General features: G+C 40.0%; 1 protein-coding gene across 2 annotated transcripts; it reads right to left on the reverse strand.

Moving 5' to 3' along the window:
• Positions 1 to 1259: 1259 nt before the first annotated feature.
• On the reverse strand, positions 1260 to 14005 carry LOC145454480 (putative RNA polymerase II nuclear localization protein SLC7A6OS). 2 transcript variants are annotated; one of them, XM_080332477.1, is made up of 5 exons: positions 11603 to 14005; positions 11457 to 11529; positions 8810 to 9482; positions 7075 to 7209; positions 1260 to 1530 (listed from the first exon to the last, which is right to left on the reverse strand). In XM_080332477.1, the coding sequence occupies exons 3-5, from the start codon at positions 9469 to 9471 to the stop codon at positions 1323 to 1325; spliced, it is 1005 nt and encodes a 334-aa protein (XP_080188603.1). In that variant the 5' UTR covers positions 9472 to 9482; positions 11457 to 11529; positions 11603 to 14005; the 3' UTR covers positions 1260 to 1322. The 2 variants fall into 2 exon arrangements, with proteins under 2 accessions (XP_080188603.1, XP_080188604.1); XM_080332478.1 differs by lacking the exon at positions 11457 to 11529.
• Positions 14006 to 14536: the final 531 nt, after the last annotated feature.

Here is a 14536-nt window from a genome sequence, read left to right on the forward strand (position 1 = left end):
TTTCAGACTTACAATACTGGGGTAAAATCCTGAAAAATCGTAAATTGTTCCGACATTGTGGTCGGTTGACTAAAAAAATATCATCTTTCCGGCTCAAATCCCGAATTACTGGCTTTCTATCAGATTTTCCGTTGGTTGACTAAAAAAGAGTCAGTTTTCTGGTTGAAGTCCCGAAAACCCGTCGGACCGTCAATTGGTCTCTGATTTCCTATATCTCAGTCGAATTTCCTTGTACATTTAATCAAAATTCTAAAAAAAGAGGGCATTTAGGCGTCCTCCGAGGACACTTTCAAAAAAGAGGACGTATGGTAACCCTCTAGATATATGGGCCGGGGCCTTCACACTTTGTCAATGCGCGATATACTTTCTGGGTGTGGATGATAAATGCAATCTACCGGTCAGTCTGCGCTATCTAGGGACGCGTAAGTTTCTCCAACAGTGAATCTGCCGACCGAAAAAGACGTCACTTTCGCTCTGCCCAAATTTTGGCTCGATACGATCAAATTGAGGTACATTTCGGGCCGGTGGTGGTTGATGGTGTTGATATTGCCCGGCTGCCCATTTTACCCTAACAATTTAAGGTGCGCACAAAATGTGTTAAATATTGTATATAGTAGGCCTACGACTGACGCAAAACGACTTTACTGGGTTACCAGTGCCACTAACAAGCACGATTCAAAATTGCGATCTGCGCTGTGCACTGCATTCAGTTACCGTGATACAAGAGCTACATATCGCGAGGTCGACATGAATATTTCATCAACGGCAATGATACCAATGAATCAAATAATTGCTGTCTGCCGTACGGAATTTAGAAGCAAGCACTTTGGCATCTAAAGTTACCAAACAGCACAGGTAATGTAAACGAAACGGGGTTACTCCGCTACTTCACTTACCTGGCGAAACGGCGAACCCAACATTCTCGCAGGCCACGAAAACTAAAATCTACCACACCAGACACCACTATATAATTTTGGTGTACAAAAGGAACTGTGCACCAACATCAGTGTTAAAAGAACAAAACCAGTAGAACATGATTTTCATTCAAAACAAAAAGATTGAATAATATTTACTTCTGCTGTACTAGTCTTGTGTGCATCTTGATATCCAGCGAACCTCCGAGACTGGCTTAGTAAACCCCATGGGCTCGTGCGGCTGTGAATGCCAAATGGGACCCACGAGTTAGAATGTTGTAATATCATCGCTTTCTCAACATCTTATTATTCCAACGCCGTCTACGCTTACCACAAAACAGTCAGTCATGATTGACGCGGTTTATTCAGCATAGTTTACAAAAATAAAGTCGAAACGGAAATAGCATTCTAATAACGGTCATCGCCACCGCCGGCATCATCGTTGCCCGCTCCCGGATCCAGATACGCTTCCACCTCGATATCCTCGTTAATATTGAGGGCGGCCATTTCCTCCATGCCAAACTGGCAAAGGTCGTCGTTATTATCCTGGTTTCCGAGATCATCGTCCTCTTCTTCCTCGTCTTCCTCTTGTGCAATCTCCCGGTCTGTGGAGTCGCTGTGTGTGAGAGAGAGGTCGCTTATTGAATTATCTAACCAGAGATACTCAGATCCCACAGTCATAGGCGCCGCACGCTATTTTTCCTTAGGTATGCGAGTTCGATGACGTCATGATCTGACGGAATTGAAAATTAGGGTTAAATTAGCATCAATTCATTAAGTGCATGCATAAATGCCGATTATGCAATATCTTCGTGTTAACAAACTTGCGCGTATAAGCTTGCCAACTAGTCCGGAAGTGCTGTCAATTAGCGAGTCCCTGATCGCTCGCAAACAATTAAATACGCCGCTTATCACCGCGTATTACGTAACCTCGGCGACGATTTGCGCGAGGCAAAATGTCCGAGTTGTTATGGAATCTGTTCTATAATGGCACCGATTTCAGGTGGTTCAAACCTTTCTCGTCTTTCACAACTCAAGTCCTAACAGTTGACACACATCTTCTGATGGTTATGTTTAGGTATTAGCGGAATTCACTTACGCATGGTCGGCGCACTCACAATCGCACATGTCTGCGGACATTGGATGTCATTCAGTTCAGCGTTGTCGCTCTTTAATTACAATCGCTAACCAACAAACACCTAACTGCATTGTCACCAAACCATCGAAAGATTGGAGCCAACGCATGCTAGGCTCGAGAGATGGGAGGGTCAGTTCATTTCAGGTGCTCCAGAAAAATTGCAAAATGTACCCCCACCATCTCAGATTTTCATGAAAATTGGTATGCTTAGAAAACTTTTCTTTCTGATTTCAGAAAAACAAATTTTATGAAAATCGGTCAAGTACAACCGAAAATGAGGCCGTTCAAAAATTGCTGGTTTTGTGATTGCTCAAGCGGAAAAAATGTCAGAAATTTACACATATATTTGAAATTTGCTATATTTTAGTCAAATTAGGGTTGTTGAGGGTGACACTCTCGCACTTGTTCATTTACATCCTACTTGATACTTTACCCCCTTCTTTGACACCTGGGGTTGCATAGCCTGACCTTTAACCCCGTGATTCTGCTCATGTCTTCAGAAATCGCTCACGCGTGACGTCATTTTTAATTGCAAATATCTTTTGGCTAAGAGGTGATGTCATTAAGTGTAAGGTGTCATTGGAAAGCTCTTGACAAGGACTTTCAAAATCAACAATAACATTCCTGGATATAGAATCATTACATACCATAAGAGTGCCATGAAACTAACCTGACAAATAACATGTTTTAATTAAAAATCTCACCTTTCTGAACATGACACAAACTCTGTGAAACAACTAATTTTACTTTTATTCTTTATACAGTACCAATTGATCAGTATAACTCAGATCAGATAAATGCTGACATAAATTATGCTGGAAATAATTTTGGAGATATTTTTAAAAATTGGATAAAAATTTGCTACACAGTTTGAGGTGCACACACAGTACTTCAAAAATGAATCAGAATTCACAACTAACGCAATGATAAGATGCAACATTTTATGTGTTCTACACAATACATTTGGGCAACGATCAGCACTAAACAATGAAATGAACCATAACAATGTCCTGCGGGTTGGTAGTTTTCATATTATGGCGAGATATTAACTATGCACATATCAGATATATTTATCTTTGATGATATATCTTCCAAACTTCTTTAGACTTTCAGTGTTGTTTATAGACATTCTTTTTAATGCTAACTCGGTCTTTCATCCCTGGCATCAACCTGCTGTGTTCGTTGTTTTCAAAAAACTTCACAACTTTTTCAATTGTTTCATCTGAAAGCATCTTCCCTTTTCGTGGTGGGAATATGGCCTGGAGCAACTGACATAATATGACCCGGGAGCCAACGCATGCTTGGCTGCTTGGCTCTAGACGCGATAGCTGGCCAGCGATGATATCTTTCGTACCAGGCCTGTTGCAGATGCGATTGTGTAGGCAAGCGATATATCGTGTGCGCCAATGCAGATGCGATAGTGCAGGCAGCGATGTTACAGTTCGCACCGGGCCTACTGCTGATGTGATTGTTCATAATGCTCAAGCGAGTGAACCTAGGCTTGTTGGAGACGCGATGAATCAGGCAAGCGTCCCAAGCGATGATTGCCGAGCGCACGGCAATCAATGACATAATTTCGCGATCATCTCAGCGGGAGATCTCGTCGCGTTACATTGTACAGTACACAGACAAATCTCGCTAATTGGCAACGCGCTAGTCGGTAATTGACCACGCGCAACGGCTTACCTCGCTCACATAAGCGGCAGCACTCGAATTCTAGGTATGCCGCATACCTAAAAAAATGTCTCGGTATGCCTGGCATACCTTGCATACCCAGGTTCGGCGCCTATGGCTACAGTTATCACGAGGGCGATTATTTTTCAACTTTTTCCATGGAGAATCAGTGCACATTAATCTTATATCCACGAAGCACGAAAATATTTCCAAGTTAATGAATGAATTCGATCAATAATACCGCAACGCGCATATATTGCATGTAGCCTATTGTGGGTCACATTCGTTGCTTTTTTAGTCATGAACATGATAGTTTCGTGGTTGGGCTATTCAAACTTTTGGATGACCTTGCAAGTTCAAAACAAACGGTGTCGGCGATTCATTCGTTGATAATATAACTGGTATCGGGAATATCCGTGCGGGCCACTCAAAACCTTCGAGAGCCACGGGTAGGCCAACCCTGGTCTACTAGTTGTGAAGCATAAACCCCTATATGGTGTGAACACAAGCAAATCTCAAATTGGTCTATGTCACAGTTGTCACACTTTCCATTTGGTCAAAGAGAACTTCGCGGCCACTTTTGATCGGCTTGCCGAGGGATAAATTCGATAAAACGGGTATCAATGGAAAGCTGCTGCTGTAATGATTGTGAAAATTTAAGTTTTATTCTGCTCATGGTCCTGGAACCCCACAAAAATTTGCCTCGAATTTTGCGTTGTGATCTAGTTTTGAGATTGTGACGCGAAAAAAAAAGAGAGGAGCCAAAGAATGCTAGGCCCGAGACACGACAGTTAGGCCAGCGATGACATCTTTCGCATCAGGCTTATTGCAGATGTGATTGTGTAGGCCAGCGATGGTATATTGCGCACCGGGCTTATTGCAGATGCGATTCTTCACGCCAACGGAACTACTCTTGTTAGGAGACGCGATAAATCAGGCCAGCGACGATTGCCGAACGCGTGCCAATCAATGACCTAATTTTGCGATCATCTCACTGGGAGATGGGTCGGCATTACAGGTTACATTGTGCACAGACGAATCTCGCTAATTGGCTACACGCTTCTCGTGCACAACACTGATAATCCGCCGTATTGAATTGCAAATGAATATTAGCGTCAGCGATTTGTTCAAAATAGCACAATTTACGTTTATGCCGATACATGCCAAACGGAATTCTAGGTAGGCTATGCCGCATACCTAAAAAAATGTCTTGGAGACCGAGGTTCGGCGCATATGGGTGTTGAGATTTTCGAGAGAAAGAAAACGGATCACAACACTCAACTAGGGCTGGGCACAATGATTCGAGTACTCGAATCTGAATCGAGTATTAATTTTCATGATTCGAGTAGAGTAGTAAAAGAAGATTTTTTCGAGTACTCAAATTATACGCTCCTCGCAACTGAAGGTTAATTTACTTCCGAGAATTATAGTTTTGATACTATTTTCCACTGAAACCTTGATTGGCCGTCTCGCAACATACCAGATATAGTACAAATCTACGAACGTTACAGGAAATAACACATTTCCGAAGTTATGATCATCTAACAACATTGTTAACAAGCGCAATGAAATCGGCATGGCCGACAAAATACCAAGGTATCTTTAATGTGACGGATAACAGGCATTTTGTTCTTTGTGGTGCCATAAAAGGTGCAAATTTGAACTTTGACATATTACATTGCGTTGTGACGTCATAATGAGTGATACTCGAATACTCGACTCGAAGCGTAATACATGATTCAGAATCGAATCACTAAGGTACTCGATTTTGCCCAGCCCTACACTCAACAGTCAACACTATCGGGTTAATATCTTTTAGCAGTTGTGCAGTTGTACACTGTAAACTACATCAGTCGAACAAAACAGATCTAAGGCTTTACTAACCAATAACCATTGATCGCATTATTATCGTAAAATAAATTCCACAGGTGTTACAGAACGTTAGCATTCCCCTGACAGCCCCCTGATCAATTACATTGTTTGCCTTCAATCACCGCAGACATAATTACGATGAAGAAAGTAGGTGCTAATGCCTGGGGAATTTGATAAGCATTTGAGTATTCGAACTGTCTGAAAGAGACAGACGATCTCCTTTAATTATTCACGATAATGGAATTTCCTTGGCAGCCTGACCCTGAAACGTGCCGAGGCGCGTCAAAACAATACATCACAGGCCCTGCAATCCGAAAATGAATATTAAAAAATCCACATCATTATCGGATCGCAAAATTTATGAACACCATTCATTATGCATCTGCCTATAAGTGCCGGGCTCACAATATTTAATCAGAGTACTTGCGTAATACCGCATGAGCCATGTTATCAATAATGCATAAATGCTGACATCGCGTACACACGCCGTCTTGATGGAGATAATTCACGCAGTCGGCGACATTAATATTCCATGAGGATAGCTGCACGTCATTTCAGCAAGACTTTGAAAGACGTGATCAAAAAAGTTATATCTTTTTGACAGATTTCATGCTACCATGCTAAGTGCAAAGCTTGGAAACTAAATTCACTCAGCTCTCAGCACTGGCTGTATCACGCGCATGGGATTTTATACAATAGCTGTAAATACTGAAGCCGACACTTTCTGTTTCCGTCACATGAACGGAGAGATATGCATATGCTGATTGCTAATTATAAACACAACTCGCACATTGACCTCTGCATATTGCAGCATCGCACCATCAACCTTCGTTTATATGGATTTATCAATCAATCTTATACTTTACATCTAATAGCCAATGTTATACTATCTCAACCTAATATGGTAACATAACGTTTATATTGTTATATTAGTATTAATTACATTTTATTTACGCACAAAGTAAGTCAATCTACTTTGAAAACAGACATTTATCTCTATGTTATCCCAAACCTAACTTTATTCTTTCTACAGTAATAATATACTATGCCAAGGTGCCTCCATTAGATAATTCTCCAACCGTCTGCAAGCATAAGAACACAATGGAAGGTAGTTACTACATTTGTTTAGATCTCAGTTCGATTTAGTCCTCATCACTGTAATCAACCTTGCACAAAATAGATGAATATCATAATTATCAGCATAAACGATCGTTGCCTGCCATACATTTTTTATGTGGAACAGTTTAATATTTAATAGGGTTAGGATTAGGATTGAGGTCAGTATCCAATTTCAATTGCTAATCACAAGTGTGACAAATTACCACCGAAGCGTAACTGGGTAAGTAGTACTATTTATCAAATGATGTCATTAAACGGGTGTGTCACATCGGCACGCCTGCGACTTCTATGACACTGCCATCACAAAGCGGTAATTTGCCATTTCAACATCATCCTATTAAATAGACATCTCCCTACCTGTCCGAGGAAGTGTCCGTAGTTTCATCGTCCGGATAATCGTTTCGCCAATTTGACTCGTCATTACTATCGTCATCATCTTCATAATATTCTTCTTCCGATTCGGAAAAATCAAACAGTTCGCTTTCAGAGTACCTAAAAACAGATAGTGCCACCATATGATGAAATTGATCCAACGCATGCCAACACAAGTAACAGTAGAAATGAAGATGGGAAAAGTACTCAAAGAAAGCAGTTTCAGCAGATTCGGTAGATGGGTCGCATACTCTCAGCTGTCAATCGAATGTGGCTGAGCATTGTCCAAATTTAGGGGTGCATCTTCGCGACTAACACAAAATAACTAATGACTAGGGCGATTATTTTTTGACATTGCAAAAAAGTCAAAATTTTGACAAGATTGTAGCATTAGGTCAAAAAAATGTCAAAATTGTTTACTAAGTCAAAATTTATTTGCACACTGCATTTTGATGGTGTCGTAGCGGTTGCACTGTCGATCAACTTTTCATTTGACATGTTACACCTTGTAGCCTACTTCACAGGCTTACTGTAGTTGTAGATGACCCATTGTTTATTGGTGACTCTAGTCATTGTGAATCATAAACCATCGAATAATACAGATAGGTTAACATGGCGTGATGATCAACACACCTAAAAACGAGTAAAATTGTTAGTAGGTGCGAAGTTTTTCCAAGCTCACACCGATATCTCCCTGAATCTGAAACTTGACTGCGTCGTGGACATTGGTTCTCAACATTTGGGCGGACTGCGAGATGTTGAAAAAACTCAGAATTGGGTTGCGGTCTAAAAAGGTCGATGTAGACAGTATTTTTGGCTTGTCGCCATTGTCGGTATTAAACAACAGGTGTGTTACTGACACTCGAGCTGCATCGATTTTTAAAGCTGCCAGCAAACTACTGCTTCTGTTGAACGTTTTTCTTTATTCTTGCCAAGCTACTGCGTATGGACATTCAGTTCCAACCAAACTGTGGAAAAGTACTACAATTCCAATGTTGCGTGCAACAATGCCTAATTTAAATACTTGAGTGCAAAAATTAAGTTGACTAATGTCAAAATTTGAATTTTTTAGCGCAAAATCTTACGTCGTTTAGGTCAAAAAATAATCGCCCTACTAATGACACAACAAATAGGTACAATCTTCAAAGGTACGTTCAGCAACTTGACACAGGGGCCATTTTGCCTGGACATTACAGAAGTGTAAAAATTAAGCAGCTTTGCCAAAAAAGTAGAAGTGAATAGGTAAACATAACAACTTTGAGCAAGCGGTGCAAGTACACAAAACCATATTGAGTACTCTAGAAAATTAGAAATACTTTGTTACTGACCACCACAAAATCCACAGTGATTAAAGTAAGTCGACTAACTTTTCCAGAAAAAAAAGTACAAGCTAAAGTGGTCGAACAACTCACCCCCCCCCCCCCCAAGTCCCCGAACAGGCAAAACCCAGTTCCCTGCTCCGGAAAAGTGTATAAGGACTTCATTAGTGTCTTTCACAAAATCCAAACTGTAAAAACCAAGTACCTTTGCCAGAAAAATAGCAGAAGTGTGAATAGTCACAAAATATAACTACGCGGATATGTAGTGTAAGATAGAAAAACCTATTTGAGCACGCCGGAAAAGTAGAAATACTTCGTTACTGGCCGGCACTGGAGGCTAGTAGGAGATCAGTTTTCAAGAGTCCGTTGCACGGCACCATAATACGGAAATTGATACTCACGCGTAAGGCTGAACCCTGAGCAGTTCCGATAAATCCCAGTTGACGTTGCGGCAATAATACAAGTCGTACACGAAATCAGAGTCTTTCGCCGACGACGCTGGCGGGTCCACCCTTTCCCGCACCATCTTGGTGTCGTTACACAAAATTTCGTCAGGGGCGGCACGCTCACGGTACATTTTAGGCACGTGATCGTCGTTGTGGTAGGTGACGCACGTGCCGCAGTTTCCGATTCCCGACGCGTCCGGAGATTTTGCGCGCTTCACATCGAGTTTTTTATCGGAAGACAATTTAAGGCACTTGTCTTGAAAGACGGTTTGGCAGGCGGTGATCGTCGCGTCTTTCAGCTGCTTCAGTTTCGGCAATTTAGAACACGGCATCGGCAGTTTTCTTTTTTTGAGTCCTTCTCTCATCAGCTTTTTACGTTCCTCACGTACCTGCATCGCTTCCTTTACTTTGTCCGCGACTACGTCCTCGGAGTGAGCTATTCCCGACTCTACGGTCGCCGCGTAATGAAACACTTTCTCGTCGAAGCCAATCACGTCGGCTAGTCTCAGAGAAGGCGTGGACGTGTCCTGGTCGCCCTTCCATTTTTTTCTGGCCAGCAGCAGAGCCTCGGCGGGTTCGCAGTCTCGTTTGCGTTTCACTCGGATCACCGATGTCATTATCAAACGTCCTGTAAGTTCAAAATGAGCCAATTGAAATATATTTAAAGCAATTCCAACAAGTAGAAGCGAAGTTAGTTGAGCTTTTCATTACTGATTCTGGGTTTTCCCTCTGTCAACGCTATTTTTGCGAATTTTAAAGTTTCAACTGCAATAACTTCGCCTCTACTGGTTGGAATTGAGCAAAAATTGTTACCGGTATGCATTGTTCTTTTGGGCAACCAAAGAATTTTATGGGGTTAATAACAAATTTTGAAAATTGTTTTAATATAAATTCAAAAATTTCAATTGGCTCTGCATTGATGTTTATCGTTTGGAATCAAGCCAAATTTGGTGTGCAGCGTTTTTTTCTAGGCAACCTACCAATCTAAGCAGTGAATCCCCGGAATCCAGAAAAATAGTAATTTTTGAACCACCATACTACGTACATAGTGGAAATGACATGTTTGTAAAGTCGTGAACAACCAGCCGAATTTTCACGCAGCGCAATGTAATATAGGTTATTGTATGTCTAAGAAATACTCAATTATGTTCAACAAGAAGAACTGACATTTTGTTCTTTAGGGTTGCTTGAAAGCTACATGTCTGATCTTTTCAAATAATTCATACTGCTACGATGTCATAATAAGTAATACACGAATACTCGACATGATTCAGAATCGAGTCACTCGGACTCAGGAACTCGCTCCTCAAAGAAGAAAAAGATTTGAAAAGTAAGCTGATTTTCTTAAACAGTGACTTTGAATAAACGAGTCACAGATATTCATCGGCTAATTGCCTATGGAATGCATTTCCAAGGCCAACGATTCGGTGCTATTTCATGACTACATTCGATACTATTTTGGGTCGTGATATAGATGGTGTTGATTTATACATAACTAACCTACGGATATATAGGCAACACCCCTCGTCACGCTTGCTTGCCCAGTATCATTTACGGCTCAGCAATCTGAAGGCAACATAATTGCTAATCCTATAGCTAATGACTCGAGCGCTCAAATTAAATGAAGTTTATCTTATTTGAAAGCTAACGTCGTGCTAATTCCAAAAATATACATTAAAATTTCATCAGTGCAATGGAACCACCATGAAACAGCCTTCAAAGTCTGAAAATCGACATTGTTCTACACAATCACAGCACAATGTAATTGTTCAGAACAATGCAGATTTTCAGAGTTCCATTGCCCCGATGAAATTTTAATGTATATATTCGGAATCAGCGCGACAGTAGCTTTCAAATACGGTCAACTTCATTCAATTTGAGCGCTTGGGTTGTCAGCAATAGGATTAGCAATTGCGTTGCTTTCAAATTGCTGAGCAGTAAATTAAAATAGGCAAGGAGGCAAGCCAGCGTGACGATGGGTGCTGTATATATATCCGTTGGTTAGTTACCTATAGTTTTATCCAAACTTGCTAATAAAAGCTATCGAAAAGCCAGCTTCTATGGAACTAACACGGCTTCAAAGGTCGGTGGACCATGTGGTTACAAACGCTGAATCTAGGATAAGTGGAGAAACCTAATTGAGGAGTTCAAAAAGGTATAACTACATCACTGACACATCTGATCAAAACCTCTATAGATATTTAACTAGATGGTACCAGATCTCACTATACATACAAACGTAGGTGCTATAACAAATGAGTTGAATAGTGCAAGATGAGCTAGACAGAACTGTATTGCAAGCTCTAGAAGAGTTTCTTTAAATAGAGCCTGTCTTTTTTTTGTCGCTTCACAGACATCCAAGTTTTCTCCCACAGCCACTCACTCAGTCAAGACAATAAATACATTAACGAAATGAGAGAATAATATTCACCATGGGGAAGCTGCTTTGCAGCGTCACAGAGCGTGAAGAAAGGATGATCTTGACAAGGTAATAGCACATCTATACGGAATGACACATGAGCAAAAATATGTACTTGTACAAACAGTTATAGTATCATATTATGGATTACTATCAGTAACAACGAAAATCGACTGATCTCACATGTTCCATCATCCAGCAAGCAGGAATATACAGTTCTTAACTCCGCCTTCATTGCATGGAACATTAGAAGCGTCTTAATTAAAACGTAACCGGAGATCGGAACGTGTTCGAAGTTATTGTGCAGTTAGCAAGCCTACTAGATTTACCTTCTTGGAGATTCTTTAAAAAGTTCTTCGATACAGGATTACCACAGCTACGTTTGATAAATCTGTTGAAACAAAAATTATCTAGATTCAGGCAAAAGCATGCGACAAACTGGCCGGTATCTGTGGGTCAGTGACAGCCTTAGGGTACTCAAATATTTTAGTATCACAATAACATAGAACGATTCAATTTTGCATTTTATAAGGTACGTTACCAGCAAGCAAATCCGACATTAGAAGAGAAAAGTATAAAGGCTATTTTCCCATTTTTTATCCATCACCACTTCATAAAGATATTTTCACACAAAATTATTTGACATGTAGAATATGGCTTTGATACATAGGATAGCTAATCAATATTTTACAGTTCCCTTGGGTGTCAATGAAACACACAGCCCGCATTGAATTTCTATCACACACAAAGGAGGTACTGTCCATACTATACATCCTCGAGAAGCATGGCTACCTTGCAATCAATTATAACACTCATTGATTTTGCTGACACAGGTAAGAAATACTGTTAAATGCCGATATGCACATTGCAATGATGAACCATAACCTGTGACAGGACAAATTTATATTTTTTACAGCCCATTAAGCCTACTACCCGTAAAAAACACAGATGCCCTTGACTCACAATAATATATTAGAGATATAATATAACATAAATATCACTAACAATTTGTACAGTACGAGAAATAAGTATCAAGCTGTGGAATCATAAAAGAAAAACGATATACTGTGCTGCTAGCCGAAGTTATTAAACACAGGGCATATGTATGATAGAAATACCGAGTTCCGAGCATATAACGATGGCAGAATTCAGTCTTTGACCGGTAAGTATTCAGCTTTAGGATGGACAAACGAGTGGGGTTTTAATACCTGTCTGCAGAATGCGTCACTGATGGAACCTACAAAATATGCCAGTCAACAAAGCAATGACATTCAATAGATAGGTACAGAGGCATAGAACAGGCTGTATTGAACGGACACCACCACCTTATATATTTGCGTTGCATCGTATCCATAGAAAGAAATACTCAGGCGCAATGCAATGACACTATATCTGGCATATTGAAATGCTTGTGGCGAAGATTCCAAAGAAGATATTTAGAGGATCTAAGCTCAGAGTAGTATTGAGGAACTTGCTATTGAAATATGATCATATGACCAAGATCTTTTGAAATGCCAATGTGTTAAAAAAAAAGTGGCGCAAGGACTCTTGTCTTGGTGGTCATCGATTAGTCAGAAAAAAGAAATGTCAGCTATAAAAGAATGGTACATTAAAAATAATATATTGCACCGACATAGTCTACAGTTTTCACCTCGTGCACTTGAAACCAAATGTTTCATAGAGCTGGCAAATTTGTTAGTTTATCCAATCACAATTTGGCAATGTGTCATGCAAAGATTGAACCAAACTATGAATTCATTATCTGCAAGAAAATTACAGCATGAGAGTACCATCCACTTTGCATCACATAACCAAAACAAATGGTACCCAGTGAAAGATAAGCTCTGGGTTTTATTGCAGATATGCGAATGATAGGAAATTCTCATGTTTCACTCAAGATTATACTAGTACATCATTCATGAACTTAGATGCCTATTGAAGTCAGGTAAGAAATTACAACCAAAACTACACAACAGACAGATAAAAGGTTTTTCATTTCTCTTACATACATTTCAATTTCCCATCAGCAAACTTCAGTTATCGCTACCAATAACATTATCCATGGAAATTTGACATATCAATTCAAATTTTCATCAGTATTCATCATGGATACAAGTAGCTGGCCTTGACTAAATGACATTGCGTTGACATGTCAGGAAATAGTTTAACGAGAATCTTTCGCAATTAAGCAATTGCAATACACCAAGACACATACTGTGTGGTGAACACAACCGTAATGGACGGATTATACCTAAGCTGCATTGCACCAATTTTCAACCTGAATTTCAACGGCATGTTCTAGTATCGCAAAGCATCAGAGTCTTAGTATAAATGAACACATTAGACTTGCGGTCTTAAATTTTTTCGTTATGCTATACACGACTGTAGATGCACTCTGACCAAGTGACCACATTTCATGCGTGACGCGGCAGCAGAATTTCACTATGACAAAGAATGTATTATTCATTATACTGGGATATGCATTTCTGACATCACACTGAACAATTGTTTCATAAAACATGAAGATGATTATTCGTTTCAAAATATCTTGACAAAAATGTACAAGATTACAGCTTTATTTAATACTGATGGCGATAACACAATCCTTGCATACACCAGTTTGAATATCGACGATTCAATACACTCGCAGTCAAACTGATTTCGTCTCAACTATTATGTTGACGCGCAGTGGACCATAGCAAAACATCTTTGTAGAAAAACTTGTGGCAGTTTCAATTAATGAGAGTTTTCGAAGCAGCCGCTCTTGCATCGAACATCGTCACATCATCTTCCGAATCTGATGCAAGGCCATTCATCTCCACTCTTTCATGAGGATCGATTAACCGACCGTATCGCCTAGCCTTCTTCCTTCTTGCTTTGACGAAACGCAAGACAAAATACAGCATAACAATAGCTGTGACCGCAATTGTAACATATAAAGCCCTCTTCATCATCCCTTTATTGTTCACAAAGATGTCTGCAAGTCCCGTGTCACTGTTGCCTGGCACATGTGTGCTGTTATTAACCAGATTGGTATCGGTGTCATTCATTTTTAAACAGATTCCAATCAAAGTGTGATAACAGTCACCAAGGATTAATGTAGCATCTAAAACAAACAGTCGATCAGCATCTGAATCTTATGTAACAGAGTCCACATTAGAGTACCGTAGTTCAAAAATAACCTTTTTTGAGATTTTTGCAGCTATTAGCTAACATTGTTGGAATGTTGTACACCAAATTTGATGTAATTTGACTAGTAGAAG

Source organism: Botryllus schlosseri, chromosome 13, assembly GCF_051294905.1.
Source record: "Botryllus schlosseri isolate E-star chromosome 13, Bs_hap1, whole genome shotgun sequence".
NCBI lineage: Eukaryota > Metazoa > Chordata > Ascidiacea > Stolidobranchia > Styelidae > Botryllus > Botryllus schlosseri.

Excerpts from the sequence above, each read along its gene's own strand:
- LOC145454480 (XM_080332478.1), bottom strand. The coding sequence starts at position 9,471 with ATGACATCGGTGATCCGAGTGAAACGCAAACGAGACTGCGAACCCGCC. Across the intron at positions 7,210-8,809 it reads CTCAGGGTTCAGCCTTACGC|GTACTCTGAAAGCGAACTGT; the intron begins GTGAGTATCAAT and ends ATCTGTTTTTAG. Across the intron at positions 1,531-7,074 it reads ACGGACACTTCCTCGGACAG|CGACTCCACAGACCGGGAGA; the intron begins GTAGGGAGATGT and ends TCTCACACACAG.